The sequence below is a fragment of the Chelonoidis abingdonii genome, chromosome 25 (genome assembly GCF_003597395.2).
Source record: "Chelonoidis abingdonii isolate Lonesome George chromosome 25, CheloAbing_2.0, whole genome shotgun sequence".
In the NCBI taxonomy this organism is placed as follows: Eukaryota; Metazoa; Chordata; order Testudines; family Testudinidae; genus Chelonoidis; species Chelonoidis abingdonii.
In genome coordinates this window covers 20901382-20918883 of record NC_133793.1, presented here as the reverse complement: position 1 = coordinate 20918883, position 17502 = coordinate 20901382, and the positions used below count along the sequence as shown (strand labels likewise).

The following is a 17502-nucleotide window of genomic DNA, read 5'->3' as shown; positions in this document are numbered from 1 at the left end:
TTGAAATGCCCACAGTGATCCTGAGGAACCCTGCGTACCCCTTACAGCCATGGCTCATGAAACCTTATATAGGACACCTGGACAGCAGTAAAAAGCCATTCAACAACAGGCTCAGTAGGTGCCGGACGGCAGTTGAATGTGCCTTTGTCAGATTAAAGACATGCTGGCGATGCCTTTATGGCAGGTTGAACCTCATTGAGGATAATATTCCTAAGATCATAGTCACATGCTGTATGTTGCATAATCTCTGTGAAGCTAAGGGTGAAAGGTTTGCTCTGGGGTGGAGTACTGAGGTAGACTACTGGGCTGATTTTGAGCATCCAGATACCAGGGCAGTCAGAGGACCTCAGAGGGGAACTATTCAAATCAGGGAGGCTTTGAGGCAGCACTTTGACAATGAGCACCAGTAACATATATCTCTGTCTGAGTTGCTTCAATGTTACATTACAAGTAGTTTTCCTAGGGGGCAATGATGACATTTGGGGCCTTAAATTCCAGTAATAAAGTGATTAAAATGTATGTATTGGCAGTGCCTGCAATCTCACCTACTAGAAAAAAATAAAGACGATTTACCATTATAAAAGCTTTTTTTTATTGCAGAAGAATCAGCACACACAAACACACACATGCTTTCCGGGAAAAGAGGAACCAGTGAAGAGCAGACTTTCACAACTGTGTGTAGGTCCAGCTGTCATTGTGAAAGTTGTCTGAGGGGGTGAAGTGAAGGGGAAACTGAGAAGTCATAGAAGGTGGAAAGGAATGTGTGTGCGTAGTTTGGAGGAGCATGGGAAAGAGTTCTGAATGTGCTGCAGTGGAGGTCGAGCACTGATCTGCTCAGTCTGCAGCACTATTAAGGACTTCAGCATCTGTGTTTGCTCCTCCATTACTTTAAGCATCTGCTCAGTTGTGTTCTTAAGAAATGCGTGATTCTCTTTTCTGTCCTGCCATTCGGCTTCCCAGCACTCCTTGCATTCCCTTTTTTCTGCATTGGAGCACTGCAGGACATCCCAGAACATGTCTTCTTTGCTGCGTCTTGAGTACTTTCTTATCTGGTGGAGACGTTCAGCTGGAGTGCTTGGAGTGTTCCTCAAGGCCACAGTTGGTGAAGCACAGGGGACAATTCACAGAAGAAGGATTAAGTTCACGCACAGCACTGAAACATTTCAGTTAAATGCACCTTTTGCAACATTGCCATCACTTTCCCACTGACCCTAACCAGGCACACATCTCTGCAAACACTCAAAGCATGGTGAGTGTTGGCAGGGGAGAGGGGGCACGCCCCACGGGGAAAAGAGCACACACTCTTAGCAAGGGTCATGGTGCAGCATTCTAGCAAACAAATTCTAAAATATTCCCACATTTTTCCACAGGCGGGGTAATTCTAGCAGACGTCTCACTGCTAAGGGTAAGCAAGGAAATGAGGGCCCATCTACTCCATGCTTGTGGTTTCCGCCCTGGTCCCTATGCTGCTTGCCCATGTGCCACTTTGGTCCCTGCACAAGTGATTGCTGAATGGTGCAGGAAAGTTTCCTACAATGGGGGAAGGAACAAAGCTGTTCCGCCATGGAACCTTCAGCAGAAGATTGTTGAGTACCTCCTGGAAACTTTCCTGGAGATCTCTCTGGAGGGATTCCCATGAGATCTCTGTGTTCATCAACACTGTGTTCTGCTGTACTGATTAGCTACACAGGGAAATGTCCACCTCACAGAAACATAGCCAGCCTCACATATTTCTATACCCTGAACCCACTTTCGCAATACACAAGCCACAGCCACTTACCAGGTGTCTCATCTCCTGCTTCTTGTTCACTGACAAGCAATTGCTGAGACTGGCTAGACACTTCTGGAGTGGAGAACAGTTCCTGGCTGCCTGCCCCTCCTAGCAACCCCACCGGAAGCTGCACATCCTCATCTAACTCCACGTCTTCATCAATAACTTCATCCTCCAGGTTATGTCCTCTTTCTGCTGCCTCCGTGCCCTCCGAAGTATCCATGGGGATCTTGGCGATGGAGGTTGGGTAGTCACTGAGGATAGCAGCCAGTTCCTTATAGAATCAGCAGGTCTTAGGTGAAGCACTTGAGCAATGGCTTGCCTCCCTGGTCCTATGGTACACCTGCCTCAGCTCCTTTGTCTTCACTCTACACTGCAGTGTGTTCCGATCACAGCCCTTTTCGCACAAGCCTCAAAAAATCTGCCCATAGATACCCGAATTCCTACAGCTCAAGCACAGTTGGGACTACACAGCCTCTGCTCCCTACATACTGAGTAGCCCCAGCAGCCCCGCAGTGCTTCAAGCAGGAGACAGCGGCGTATTATCGCCTAGGCCAACAAGGCCTAGGCCTAGGGTGGCAAATTTGCAGGGGCGGCAAATTTGCTCATGCCCCCTCCCCAACTCCACCCCTTCCCCAAATCCCTGGCTTGCCTCCGCCCCTCCCTCCCAGACATGCCGCGTGAAAGTGCTGGGAGGGAGGGAGGGAGGGAGGGAGAAGCGAGTAGCGGCACTCAGAGGAGGCAGAGCAGAGGTGAGCTGGGGCCCGCGGGCGCTGGGAGTAACCCGAGGGGGGCCGGGAACCGCTCCCCACCCAGCTCACCTCCGCTCCACCGCTGCCTCTTCCGAGTGCACCGCAACCCCGCTTCTCCCCACTCCCTCCCAGACTTGCCGCGTGGAAGTGCTGGGAGCGAGGGAGGGAGGGAGAAGCGAGTAGTGGCACGCTCAGGGGATAGCAGAGGTGACCTGGGGCCAGCGGGCACAGGGAGTAACTCTTCAGGGAGGGGGGCAGGGAACCACTCCCTGCCCCAGCTCACCATCACTCCACCCTCGCCATCCCCCAAGCGCGCCACATCTCCCCCCTCCCTCCCAGGGTTGCAGCGGGGGAGCAGCAGTGAGCTGGCGTGGAGGGGTGGAGGTGGCAAATCTGTCAATCCGCCCCTGGCAGGAGAGTGTTTGCTGCGATAACCCACCATAGTCACCTGAGAAGACGTGATGAGACTTTGCCATGCCGAGACAGGAGGAAATGGAATTTCGAAAATTTCCGTGGCTTCTAAGAGGGAGGGGTGGATAGTTTTTTCCCTGGCTGCAGGGCAGTGGAGTTCAAACTGCTGACCAGAGCGGTCAGGATGGGGCATTGTGGGACACCTCCTGGAGGTCGATGAAATCAAGCGTGGTGTCTACACTTGCACTTTGTCGACAAAAATGTAGAGGAAAAAGCTGTAAATCTCTTTTGCGGGTGGATGGATTTTGTTGCCAAAACTGGGCATTGTCCCAGACAAAAGTCGCCTCACAGTGTGTACGCACTCACTGTTTGGGTTGTCAAATGACAGTTTGGGCGACAAAACTTGATAGTGTAGACAAGGTCTGGTGCTACATCCACAGCTCTCAGCTCTGCCCTGAGAAGTGCACACAGGAGCCTCAGGACAATGGTGCTGACCAGTGCAGCGAGGGACGGTTGGAGCATGGTCATAGGAGCCCAGCGCTGGAGTTGTGGGTGGGGATTGAAAGAGAGTGCACACTCCGTGCCACCCAGGATGGAGGGCGCTGTGGGGAGCACTCGTGCCCCAGCCCTGGAGAAAAGGGGAGCTGGGGCTAAGCTCGTTGGGGCAGGAACCATGTCTTTGGATCTGTTTCAGCAGTGCTCAGCGCAGAGGGGCTCTGGCCACCCCCAGCGTATAAATAGTGACAGGAATGGAGGCGAATTTCCTGCATCCTTTGCTCTGACTTCTTCCTTACCACAGGTGAGATGCGCAGCCAAGGACCTTTTCCCAACCATTCTGCTATCCCTGCCACACCCCAGCTGCCACACAGGTGGCTGAGCAGGCAGCAGCGGGGATGTATTTCCTAGGCTCTGGGCTGGCTGTGGTTGTCTTTGAAGCCTTCCACTATCACCTGGAGGCTACAACCCCAGCAGAGAAGGAAATTGACATCAGCAGGCTGAGACCTGTGGTGAAACCTCCCACCACAGGCAGCTCTGGTCACCTAGAGCCTTATCATGCTGTGCACCGAGCATGGCGAGGCTGCTGCACGGTCCACGGAGCAGGCTCGGCAGCAAGTTCAGGGGCTTGAATGTTCTGCAAAATTTGGACAAAAGTGTCTGAGCTGGGCTTCTAGGGATCCCCAGAGAAGTGAATGCTGCAGAAGGGAGTCCAAGCAGTCCAGACAGCTTTTCCTTCCCTGCCCTGGGCTGGGCTGGGCTGGGCTGCTCCTCTCTGCAGCCCAGACAGGAGGTGAGCATGAAGAACTCAGTGAGGAAGCACTGGGACATGATACAGCATCTCACCATGAACCCAGCTGGAGGTCACTACCATTTATAGCACAATGGAGGTCCAACATGTCTGAGCACTCGCCCAGGAGGGACGCTGCTACCCACTGTGCCAGGCTCCCGTGCAGCCCTGTTGCCAGCATATCCAGTGAGGGGCTGTGGAATGTTATGCTTTGAGTGCGGCTGGAGAGGAATGGTGCAGGGGGCTTGTCCCCCTCCCTCAGCAGAGGCACCCCAGTTCCTGGGTAGATTCTGGGTCCCTACAGCCTCATCAGCCCTTCCGGGGTGAGGGGACCCCACATGACTGTCTCTGCTCCTCCGAAGCAGAGGGGCCCAGCTTTCCCTCTGGGCAGGAGAAGGGGGCCAAACACTTCACTGCCTGCCTCTCTGGGCAGTACTTGCTGGGCTCAGGCAAGCCCGGGGATGTGACTCACCTGAGATCCCACAGGGATGCTGGGGCAAAGTGAGGGGTACAGGCTGGATGTGCTGACTTGCAACCCCCCGCTCTAAGCCCTACCCCGCACTCCCCCTGCCATGCCATGCAAAGTGTAGACCCGGTGGGGCCCTGGCTGGGAGGAGAGCCTTGGGTATCCTTCCAGGGGAAGGTCGGGGGGCTGGTGAGTGGAGCTAGAGGGCCCAGAGGCAAATGGAGGGCTGGCGTATGTGCAGGGAGTTGCAGGTTGTATTAGGCGACCCCTGACACACATCCCTCTCCTGTTACCAATCCCTCCCTTTGCAAGGGCCCCAGGCTTTACTCCAGAGTGGTCACAGCTGCCCCTGACAGGGGGCAGGTTGGCCTCTATTCCAGGGCACTTGGAGCTTGGCCTTGGCTAGACAGCAAGGCGCAGCACAAGCCAAGGAGACACAGTGTGGAGACAGTCTGGTTTGGATGGGCCGAGATGCCAAGACCTCTGCTAAGCCAATGCACCCAGTTCCTCATCTCAGGGCTCACAGACCAAAACCCCTCCAAGAAGAGTAGCACCGTCAGCACAGAAAGGCCCAAGCACCCAGAGTGCTGGAACAATTTTTAAAGCAGGGGAGGCAAAAGTCATTGAACAAACCTGTAAATGCTGGCTAGGATGGATGCCGTGCGTTCAGTGGCTTGGTCGAGTGGCCCTGCTGGGGGCTATGAATTTTGGCATGTGTGGCCATGGCAGGGAGGAAAAATACTGTTTGGTGAGGATAATGAACAGGAGCCTAAAGAGAAGGGGTGGAAGTCCCAGCACTGAGGCATCCAGGGCTTTGTAAGAGGCTTGGAGCACTGCCAGCAGCATCCGCCTCTGTTTGGGGAAGGAAGTTATTTCAGTCAAAAGCAGAAGTGAAAGACACAGTGCAGTTCAGAGTGCCCCATCTCCCCTTACACTCGTTTCCCAGCAGAGCCACAGGGAGGGTGCGGAGCCATGGAGCCACTCTCTTTCCAGGAGTATATCTTATCCCTGGACATTGCATCCCTGCCCAGGGTGCTGAAGGTTTGTTCCGGGGTGTACTTCCAAGGTGAGTACCTGCCTGCTTCCCGACCACAGCCAGGATGTCTCTGCTGTTGGTGCCAATGGAATGGGGCTTAGAGACCTGTATCTGCAAAGCCTTGAACTCCTTCAGGGGCTGGGGAAGCAGGGTGTTGCCTGTAGTCACTGCAGGACAGGGTTCTCTTCATCCCATCCCAGCCTCACCTCATTCTGTGATAGAAGCATAGAGTGCTTTGATAGCAACCACTCTGTGCCACCTCCCCACACCAACAGGAGGTACTGTGGTGACAACACTCGGCAATAGGGAACGGTCCTTCTGCCAATCCATGGGCAGGAAGCCTTCACTTGTTTTCAAGCAGCTTGTGGAGTGGGCTGTGATCTGACCATTGCAATTCACTGAAACCCCATGCACTACCTCCCTCCCCCACCAAAAAAAGCCTGTCTCTTGAAGTGACACTGGCCCTCTTCTGCCCGTGTAAACAACCAAAGGGAAATTAATACAATCTGAACAATGAAAAACACAACCCCTCCACAATCACAGTTTTTACTCCGTAATGGAAGAAAGGCAGAGACTGCATGAAGGAAATGTGCTATTGGTTTTATGGGGAAGGTTCTCAGCTACTGCACAATGGGCAGCAGGATGAGACAATTCATTGGCCTCTGGCTCCAAAGTCCCAATAAACCAGCTGTGCTATGCCAGAAGGGCACAGACCTGCCTGCTGCGCTGGAGCTGTTGTTTCCCAGGTGGATTCCCAGATGTCGAATTGGAGAGAGAGCCCAGCTAACGCAAAGGCAGGCAATGTTAAGGTGGAGTTAAGAATATGTAACAGCATGAAAACATGCAGTGCACTCTGCCCTGTAGTGACAGCACATGGGTTTTATGGTGTTGATTAAGCTTGAGATTTATTATATTTATGTCATTGTAGGGTCCAGAGTAGATAAAACTGATTTTTAAAGGCACATCTGAATTTTCCTTTCTCTGTGTGTGCATGCATGAGTGTTTGTGTATACATGCATGTGCGTGTGTGTGTGTGCATGCACACGTACCACCCGCACATCTCCTTACAGGGCAAAATTAAGGTTGTTTGCGTACCCTAGCTGTGCATTTCCATATTTTAGCATGTTTAGTTTTTGTTTCAGTTTAACACTAACTTTGAATTGTCTGGGTTTATAATGGTTGACTGGGATAATTACACCCTCCCTGGAATGTGTTTTACCCTAAATTACTGACATGTCCTCTCAGTTTTAACTTCATTGGAAGAATTTCCTTGTTTTTTAAATTAAAAATGTCATCCATGGTGTGGTAAACGTCTGTCCCAGATCTGGACCTGTGCGTACAAAATCTGGGTGCTTACTGTGAACCTCCCCCAAGCTTATACCCCGCTTGGATCTATCTCGCTGCAACCAGCTGAAGTTTCCAGGGTTTCGGCCCCCTCGGTCCCCAAACCTTTCTTGGGGGACCCCTCAAGACCCAGACCCTGGTCTCCCTAGCTCATCCACAGCTGCCCCCCCCTTTCCCTGGGTGAGCCTGGCGATGCTATACTTAACTCCCGTGAATGCAAAACCAAGAGAGCTATTTACCTCCCTCGAGGCTATGCATTTAAACCTAGTCACAGTAACACACCAGGAGATTACACCCTCCCTTGTCTCGTGCAGTAACTAGAGGAAAAACCTCAAACACAGAGAACAGAGTTGATTCTTTCTCTCTTTCCCCGTAGCCTGTTCCGCCGCTGGGACAATGGAAGTCAACACCAGATGTAATGCTTCCCTCCCCTCTCCTGTCTTCCCGTGAGGGAGACAGATACCTGGTACAGAAATTTCTATCCCTTTGCTCATAGGAACAGAAACGCCCACAAGTTTTAAAAAGAAACTTTATATAAAAAAAAAAAAGAAAGACTATACATATACTAAACTCTGCATTAAGAAATTCAATACAGGGAATATGGCTTATAAGAAAATAGGATAAACAGTCTGGTTTAAAGATAGCCCAATTACCCGTCCAGCAAATCACACCCATGTAAATACAACTCAAAGCACATCACAGCCGATTACTTTGGTTCTTTGTACTCACTTCTTTATAGTAGCATATTTGAAAGAAGATGGAGTTAGAAGAAAAGCTTGTTTACTCACAGCCGAGGAAAACAAAAGACTCTGAGTTTCCAGTCTCCCAGACTTTAAAAAAAATCCAGGTCTCTGATTGGTCCTCTGGTCAGGTGTTTGGTTCCCCTTGGTTCATAAAGAGTCTAGGACTTTTCAGCCTGGAAAAAAGGAGACTAATGGGGGATCTGATAGAGGTATATAAAATCATGAGTGATGTAGAGAAAGTAAATAAGGGAAAGTTATTTACTTGTTCCCATAATACAAGAACTAGGGACCACCAAATGAAATTAATGGGCAGCAGGTTTAAAACAAACAAAAGGAAGTTCTTCTTCACAAAGTGCACAGTCAACTTGTGTTGCCTGAGGAGGTTGTGAAGGCTAGGATTATAACAGCGTTTAAAAGGGAACTGGATAAATTCATGGAGGTGAAGTCCATTAAAGGATATTAGCCAGGATGGGTAAGGAATGGTGTCCTTAGCCTCTGTTTGTCAGAGAGTGGAGAACGGTGGCAGGAGAGAGAGCACTTGATCATTGCCTGTTGGGTTCACTCTCCCTGGGGCACCTGGCATTGGCCACCATTGGTAGACAGGATACTGAGCTACATGGACCTTTGGTTTGACCCATTATGACCATTCTTATGTCCTTATGTTCTTCCTAGGTAATTCATTCCAGTGCTTCACCATCCTCCTAGTGAAATAGTTTTTTCTAATATCCAACCTAGACTTCCCACACTGCAACTTGAGACCACTGCACCTTGTTCTGTCATCTGAGAACAGCTGAGCTCCATCCTCTTCAGAACCCCCCTTCAGGCAGTTGAAGGCTGCTATCAGATCACCCCTCACTCTTCTCTTCTGCAGACTAAACAAGCTCAGTTCCCTCATCCTGTCTTCGTAAGTCATGTGCCCCAGCCCCCTGATCATTTTTGTTGCCTTCCACTGGACTCTCTCCAATTTGTCCACATCCTTTCTGTAGTGGGGGGCTCAAAACTGGACTCAATACTCCAGATGTGGTCTCACCAGTGCTGAATAGAGGGGAATAATCACTTACATCGATCTGCTGGTCAATGCTTCTAATAATGCAGCCCAATATGCCGTTAGCCTTCTAGGCCACAAGGCACACTGCTGACTCACATCCAGCTTCTCATCCATTGTAATCTCTGTTGTCAGACGTCACCAGTGCGGTGCTCTACTCTGCTCAATGTTGATAACAGTCAGCCGCATATGTGTTCCCTCTCTCTGTCGTCAGATGTCACCAGTGAGGTGCTCTACTCTGCTCAATGTTGATAACAGTCAGCCACATATGTGTTCCCTCTCTGTGCTGGCCCGGCTCTGCGCAGATAGCTGGCACAGCAAACCCAATGACCCAGACTCCGATAAGGTACAAAGACACCCAGCCAGGGTTATTGTCAAACAAAGCACAGTAATAGTTTCCCACAGACTCTACAGGACATATTATGAATATGTGTCCCCAACAATGGACCAGCTCAAACAGTGGTGGGACACTCCATTGCCCTCTAGACTAGACAAAGACACTGCCCTAGAGATGTATTCTTATACACAGGTACAAACAAGATACACATCACTCCTGACGTATTGAGGTACAACCCCTCTGCATGTTGGGGTGCTGCCTCTCTCTTGGTGCATGTTGGTTCGAACAAACAGATCTATCCATCGTATTATCCTTTTGACCCTGTTGTTTGGGATGGGTCAGCCTGTATCTCCTTATCTCTGTGGAATGTGTTCATACCAGACTCTTCTGGTGCCATCCTGGCACCCGTTTATACTATTAGTGCTTGATATCCTTTAGGTCGGCGTAAACATCCAATTAGCAGCTTCTTCTTGCCAGATCTTGTGAGCAGGGCCTGCCTCTGGCTCACAGCTTCACTTTGCTTTATGTTAGCAAAGTCTTGACCATTCCTCTGGTTCAGGCCTCAGGTCTCATACAGGGCCTCCGATATAAGGGTTTATATTTCAGGGCCTCATCTTACAATATTCCCCCACTTTTTGTCTTTTTATGGGGGGGATATTTACCCATCTTCCCAGAAAAGCATAATGCATGGACTAAAGATAACCCAGTGGCCTAAACACTGTTATGTGGTTAACTTATTTTACCATCCATACACTCATGCCCCACCTGTCTTTAGTTTGCACATTCCCTCATATGACTGATGGACAGATTTTATTATCCAATTATTTTTACTCCCTTATGGTGGGCCCGGGACCATGAATGAGGAATGTAGTTTTATGATTGAGCCTAGAGGCACTCCCAAATAATTAATAGATATGAATAATATGGATATGGCGTATATATTTGTAGCATATATGGGTATATATGTATAGTATGTATGTGTACATATGACACCACCGTATATCCAAGCATAACCATGTTGTTCCAATCTGGCGGTGTACTCTGGCCCTTTTACTTGGTGACACAGATAGAAACACACTCCTATTATGGCAGCTGCAGTTACCTGTATCATCATTAGTAACAGGCTGAGTGTTTTGAAACACTGGGCTAGGCATTGTTACAGTGTGTCACACAGTATTATGTGTATGAGATGTAAAATAGAAATCTGGAGTAGCGACACTACAAATGAGGCCTTTATATATAAAAATGTCTTGTAATTAGTTACTACACAATACTACCCATTTATGTTATAGGTTACCCTCTGGTAAGCTTTGCTAGCCAGGAAACAGGAACTGCTAGCTTCTCTTCCATTCAGTTTACAGAATATCAAGGTTGGAAAGGACCTCAGCTAGTCTAACCCCCTGCTCAAAGCAGGACCAATCCCCAGACAGACTTTTGCCCCAGATCCCTAAATGGCCCCCCTCAAGGATTGAGCTCACAACCCTGGGTTTAGTAGGCCAATGCTCAGAACACTGAGCTATCCCTACCCCCCTACAGTGCATTGCTCCGTGATACACCAGCAGTTGACATAGATCCTGTTGTTTTTCATGGCTGCTGTCTTCCAGATAACCTACTGAATGGACAGTAACCAATTTATCAAGTATTGCTCTGTCAGGATTTAGTATTGGTATCCAGATTGTTCTGAATAACATGTGCCTCAGTTAGGATGCAGTGTTACTGATCCCAAATAGTGACCAATACTAACAGGGAATTCATAATTACCCGTAATTTGTAGTTATTGCGTAACAATTTTTTTACCCAATTTGTTTCTCCTTGCCTTCATGTTGTTTGCTGCCATTCGTTTGTTGATTTTTACCTGTGTGCTGGTTAAACAGTTTAGCAAGGTTCTGCACATTGTACACGTTGTACAACAATAATACGATACAGGAACAGTAGAACAGTACAAGGATAACACAGTAGTACAGCAATCATACAGTTGTTTTTACACTGTAACCAAGTTGAAATTAAATGACAGTTTATCCTGGTCCAGCTAGTGGTTTTTAGCTGATTGCTGGTACTATTAAATGGTAGATAGAGGTGTATTTGACCAGTCTCTTTTTTATAAAGCACTTCATTTTTCTTTTCTTGATGCTTGGGGGTTTCTTCACTGTATACTGATATTTTCTGGTGTCTTCAGGGTGTGATATTTTCTGGTGTCTTTGGTCTGTGGGATGCAGCTTAAACAACTTTTGTTAGTTAACATGTAAAGTTTTTTGTTTTCTTTTTTGTTTTTGTGAAAAACTTAATACAAAGTTTAACTTAGTTTGTCTACAGTGTGATAGGGACAATGTAATAGGGACTGAGTTTTTTATAACACAAGCTGTATTTTTGCAATTGTTGTGGAGACATTCATTTTCATTCATTTGAGGTGCTTTACTAACATTTCATACTAAATATAATGCTTAATGACTAAAATAAATGCTCACAATCTTCTGTGAGAAGGTGTATTGCTTTTTTTTCCTGCTGAACATTCTGTGTTAGCAAGAGAGTCAATAACATATTGTTTACCAAGCTTTTTAGAGTTAATTTGCTTGTGATACCAATTTCACTCCTGTTAACTGTCTAGAAGCACTAACTTTAACAACCACTGCTTCCCATTAACATAACATAACAAAAGAAAAGCATATAAAATTAAACCAACTATAAAATTAAACCAAAATAGATGGTAATACAGGTCCATGCAAATACTCTGAAGGTATTAGACTTTCATGATGCTTTGTTGTGTTTGGGAGCCAAAGGTGGAAACCTGTTGAAAACATGGAAATCTGTTGAAATTGTTTGGCTAGCGTTATGCTTAAATTGTTATTTTTAAACATTTTTGCTATCACATTCATAACTATATTTAAAAGTGCAAACAAGTTTATAAAAACCCAAACAAGAAATCGACATTTTGTTAATACTCTCTTTACCTTAATGTTGAGGTTTCCCCTTACATTTTTTCTTTGAATAACAAATAAAAAAACCTTAAAAAACAAAGCAAAACTGTGATTAATAAAACAGAATTCTTTTTGTTTGCAACTGAATTATTTATTGAGGCAGAAATATATGTACACATATTTGTAACTGAAACCTTTTTGAACTTTGCATAAAAAAGTGGTTCTAATAATACTGTGATTATACCCCAACCATGATCTTAAAGTAGTGTGTGACCACATATACATATATTTAAAAGGGTATAAAACTGACTTTTGTTGCAACAAAATAAAAATAATAAAAAGGAGTCATGTGACACACACAAAACAACACACATGACATACAGGACTAACTTACAATTGAAAACAAATGACACCAGAATTCTGTTCATAACTATACAAAATAAGGCAAACAAAAATAAAAAATAAAAAGGTTAAACATTTGAATAAACAAGTTATTATCTTATTTAAAACTTTTAACATAAATTGATAAAAAATATATTAATATTTGCCAAATTTACAAGGAATTTTGCATTACTTTATATTTAACATTATTTTAAAACTCTGCTATATGGAAATAAGAAAAGTCCATGTTTCAAATATTAATGAGTGGTTAGGATTAGAAGCAGAGTGTGCATTTCTGTTGCTTGGCAACCATATCTTCAAGACAGGTAGGAATAATTCCAGCTGTTGCATTCCTGAAGGTTAAAATAATTAATTTACTGGATTTATTTCAAGTAAAGTTTTTACCTTATTTTTCTTTGATTGTTTGTTGTTTTGTTCTGTTTTCAATTGTTTTATCTTTTGGAGGTGTCATAGCTTCCTACTCAGATTTGAACCTTAGCGTTCATAAACTGAGAAGCTAGCATGAACCCTCTAAGCTTAACTACCAGCTTAGATCTGATATTGCTGCCACCAGACAGGAATCAGTGCCTGGTACACTCTGGTCTCCCCAAAACCTTCCCTGAGGAACCCCCAAGACTCAGATGCCCTGAGTCTCACAACAAAGGGAAATAACCCACTTACCTTCCTGCTGTTTACTTCCTCCCAGATTTTCCCGCCCTGGGTATACTAGGAGATTTTCCTGCTTCAGTCCCTTGAAACACAAAACTGAGAGGACAATTTACCTTCCCCCTCCTTCTTTTCCCCCCCTCCCAGTCTTTCCCTGAAAGAGACAGTACTCCTGGCACAGAGATTCCTATCCCCTTGCCTTAACTAGGAAAAGAAAATCCAACAAGTTTTAAAAAGAAAGCTTTATATAAAAAAGAAAGAAAAAACACATGACATGATCACTGCATCAAGATGACATAACACAGGGCTATTGCTTAAAAGAAAATATGAATAATCAGCCTTATTCAAAAAGATATCCAATTTAAACATTCCAGCAACAACATACACACATGTTACAAAAAAAAACAATAAACAGCCTATTGTTTTTTCTACCTTTGTACTCACAACTGTGAAACTGAAAGATTAGAAGCTTGAAGATAGAAAGAAAGAAAAAATCCCCTCTCATAGCTGAGAGCCAGGACAAAAGACACAGACCCAAACATTCCGTCCCTGAGCTTTGAAAAATCCGGTTTCCTGATTGGTCCTCTGGTCAGGTGTTTGGTTCCCTTTGTTAACCCTTTACAGGTGAAAGAAACATTAACCCTTAGCTATCTGTTTATGACAGGAGGTTTCTATAAAAACCATAACTTTTAAATTTTAACAGAGAGAGAGAGAGAGCCAAAGTAAGGAGAGGTGGGGGAAGTGGGGGGAGGTGAAGAGCAGCCTAGGAAGGTAGTGAGACTTGAGCCAAAAGAGATTAACTCTATCAAGGTATTTAAAAGTACAGGCAGCAGCAGTGAGTTTAGCAAACTGAGGAAGCATATGAAGGAAAAAAAAATAACCAATATGTAAAAATATCTGAGAAAGAAGATTGTCTTTTTAGATATGAGCCCAGAGTGTGGTTCTGTGGGTCAAAGCAGTTGGGAATCTGCAGAGTTGGGAACTGGGCCCCTGGTTTTTATCCTGGCTTTGAGAGGAGAGTGGGGGTAGTTAGCTGCTCTTACAAAACCTGAATTTGTTCCCCCAGTGTCTGTTACTTTTGTGTGCATGCCAAATAGAGGGCAGAAGTGCCCTTTTCTGCTGCAGTTAACTGTTTTGGGGCAATTCCATGTGTTAATGCATCAATTCTAGGTGTTAATCTGCTTAATTTCATTTTTTTACTTTGAAATTGTTTTTTATTCACACCCTTGCAATCGAGTCACAGCTCCTGTCTCCTAATGTGCTTGTTCCATTTTTTCCTTTATTTGATTTACCAATTCAGTGAAACTATTGTTTGCTACTTTTTCCATTTGTGCACTTAACTTCTCCTGTTCTGACAGGCACCAGTCTAGGTGTCAGTTTAAGTTTAACCGGAACCTGGCTTTTATTACAACGTGGTGGTTGCAATACAGTGGACCCCAGATCATCTTTTAATTTTGCTAGGGCCACCTTTTTCCACTTCTGTCCCCATTCTTCAAGCACAGGGGAGCTACCTGAAGCCTGCTGTTGACCACAAATTTTTATAACAGGAGCAGCATATCTCTTTTTTGTACGTTTCTTATGGCTATTTTCAATGTTTTATTCTGTTCCTCTGCTGGTTGTCTCTGGGCTGCTTGCCACCTGGTTAGGGGGGTAGAAGCATTCCAGGGTATTGTAGCTTCTTTTGATTCTTTTAACTCTTTTTTTTGCTGTTGTTGCTTTTACTTACCCCACCAGTTTAGAGGTGTGCTGTTTTAACAGCCATGGTTATAGTTTGCAATAATCTACGTTTCAAGGCTACCGTCTCTGCCGTAGCCTTACAAATTACATTGCATGTTTATTTCCCATTATATTTTTTAAACTATGTGGGGATTTGCAGGGAGGGGTTAAGGGAGTTTCCTAGCTCATGGTTTTCTGTCATGTTAGATCACGATTCCTACAGCAGACAGCTTGCTTACTCACCAGATCAGCAGTTGTGGTCACCAGTGTTGTCACATGTCACCGGTATGGTGCTCTGCTCTGTTCAATGTTGATAACAGTCAGCTGTGTGTGTGTGTGTTCCCTCTGTGTGCTGGCCCGGCTCTGCAGATCGCTGGCACAGCAGACCCCGAGAGAACCCCCAATGACCACAGACTCCGATAAGGTACAAAGGGACATGGCCAGGTTTATTGTCAAACGAAGCACAGTAATAGTTTCCCACAGACTCTACAGGACATACTACGAATATGTGCCCCTGACAATGGACCAGCTCAGACAGTGGTGGGACACTCCATTGCCCTCTAGACTAGACAAAGACACTGCCCTAGAGATGTATTCTTATACACAGGTACAAACAAGTTACACATCACTCCTGACGTATTGAGGTACAACCCCTCTGCATGTTGGGGTGCTGCCTCTCTCTTGGTGCATGTTGGTTCGAACAAACAGATCTATCCATCGTATTATCCTTTTGACCCTGTTGTTTGGGATGGGTCAGCCTGTACCTCCTTATCTCTGTGGAATGTGTTCATACCAGACTCTTCTGGTGCCATCCTGGCACCCGTTTATACTATTAGTGCTTGATATCCTTTAGGTCGGCGTAAACATCCAATTAGCAGCTTCTTCTTGCCAGATCCTGTGAGCAGGGCCTGCCTCTGGCTCACAGCTTCACTTTGCTTTATGTTAGCAAAGTCTTGACCATTACTTTAGCTCAGGCCTCAGGTCTCATACCAGGCCTCTGATATAAGGGTTTATGTTTCAGGGCCTCCTCTTACTACAATCTCCAGGTCCTTTTCTGCAGAACTGCTGCCTAGCCACTCGGTCCCTAGTCTGTAGCAGGGCATGGGATTCTTCTGTCCTAAGTGCACAGGTCCTTGTTGAATCTCGTCAGGTTTCTTTTGGCCCAATCCTCTAATTTGTCTAGGTTACTCTGGACCCCATCCCTACCCTCCAGCGTATCTACCTCTCCTCTCTCCCGTTTAGTGTCATCCGCAAACTTGAAGATGTGAGAAACACCACAGCAGGCAGATGTGGGATAATCTGCCCCATTAAGGCCCCATCCTAATCGCTGCTGATCAGAGACTGATTGGTAGAGATTGAAGGTTTGATTTCCCTTCTGTGCTGTGTAGGTATTTATACTACGCTCATCACCATCGTATCTGAGCACTTTGCAGGAGTGCATTAAGCCACATGACTGCACATGTGTCATCTGTTTTTGTTCTCTCAGCCTTTCCCCAGAGGGAGACCTGTCCAGGAGAGTGTCTTGCTTTGGTAGGGTGTTTTTGTTTAAATAAATATATACCTATTGTGAGATGTTTATATTACAGACAGCAAGGTCGGAGAAATGCCCCTTGCACTTGGGGCAGACAGTTGTGAGCTTTGTGATTGCCCTTTCCGAAGCAGGTTGTTAGTATTAACTCTTACAATTAAAGGAACCTCCAAACTTGTTTTTCTAATCAGCTTTTCGGGCCAGATTCCCAGGGCACTTTGGCTGCTTTACCCCACTCTGGAGCAGCACAAAGGCTCCAGGATGGACTGGCCAGGTCCAGGGCTTCCAGCCCTGGCATTGCCAGAACAAAAAACTGGAATGTATACACCAGCTTCCCTCTCCTTCCTGCACATGTCGCCCCCACCCCGATTTCCCTGCTCTCACACACACACCCAGAACCCACTTTCTGTCCCCCACGTTTCCCTGCTCCATCCGCCTTGCTTCCCCTTGGCAGTGCTGAGTAGATCTGGTGCAATGGGCATAGGTGCCAACTTCGTGGGTGCTCCTGGGCTGGGGCACCCATGGAAAAAAATTGGTGGGTGCTGAGCACTCACCGACAGCTCCCCATAGCCCTGCCCCCCCCTGCTCCAACTCTCCTCCACCACGAGCATGCCGCTGCATCCTACTTCTCCTCCCTCCCAGTCCTTGCACCGCAGCACAGCTGATCTGCGGGGCAGGGAGGGAGGGAGGAGGAGGGAGAATGCCGCATGCTGGGGGAAGAGGTGGGGTGGGGCTGGGATTTGGGGAAGGGATCCAATAGAGGCAGGGAGGAGGAGGAATTAGGGAGGGGACTTTGGAGATGGGATTGGAATGGGGGCGGGATCAGGGGTGGGGATGGTGTGGAGTCAGGGCCGGACCAGGGGTGGGGAAAGGGGTGGAGGTGGGGGCACCCACCGGAGTCATAGAAAATTGGCGCCACTGGCAATGAGTACTTTTTGGAAAGCAGCATTCAGGCTGAATGGCCATTTTCACTGTTATTTTTCATAACTGAAGCTGTCTCCTTCAGCAGAAGCTTATGAATAAAAATCTCCTTCACAGTGATTGCCAAGGAATTGCCATCTTAGCAAGTGTCTCCCAGACCCCATTTCTCCCAGTGGGAGTGGAAC

At 46.6% G+C, this 17502-nt stretch overlaps 2 protein-coding genes and 1 long non-coding RNA gene across 6 annotated transcripts in view; 2 read left to right on the top strand and 1 right to left on the bottom strand.

The window, feature by feature from the left end:
- The window catches only part of HNRNPR (heterogeneous nuclear ribonucleoprotein R), a 667870-nt gene that overhangs the window by 149669 nt on the left and 500699 nt on the right, over positions 1-17502 (top strand). The gene's annotated exons all lie outside the window — the stretch shown is intronic.
- Positions 4724-17502, top strand: part of THEMIS2 (thymocyte selection associated family member 2) — a 52185-nt gene continuing 39406 nt past the window's right edge. The window contains exon 1 of one of the 2 annotated variants that reach the window (XM_032805951.2): positions 4724-5751. In XM_032805951.2, coding sequence (XP_032661842.1) covers positions 5658-5751 — 94 coding nt within the window. In that variant the 5' untranslated portion in view covers positions 4724-5657. Of the gene's footprint in view, positions 5752-12697; positions 12813-17502 lie in introns of those variants that run through there. The other variant, XM_075060790.1, reaches the window with a different exon arrangement.
- Positions 11184-12195, bottom strand: LOC142045934 (uncharacterized). The gene is made up of 2 exons (XR_012654858.1): positions 12139-12195; positions 11184-11975 (listed from the first exon to the last, which is right to left on the bottom strand). It is a non-coding gene; the product is annotated as an uncharacterized LOC142045934 (long non-coding RNA).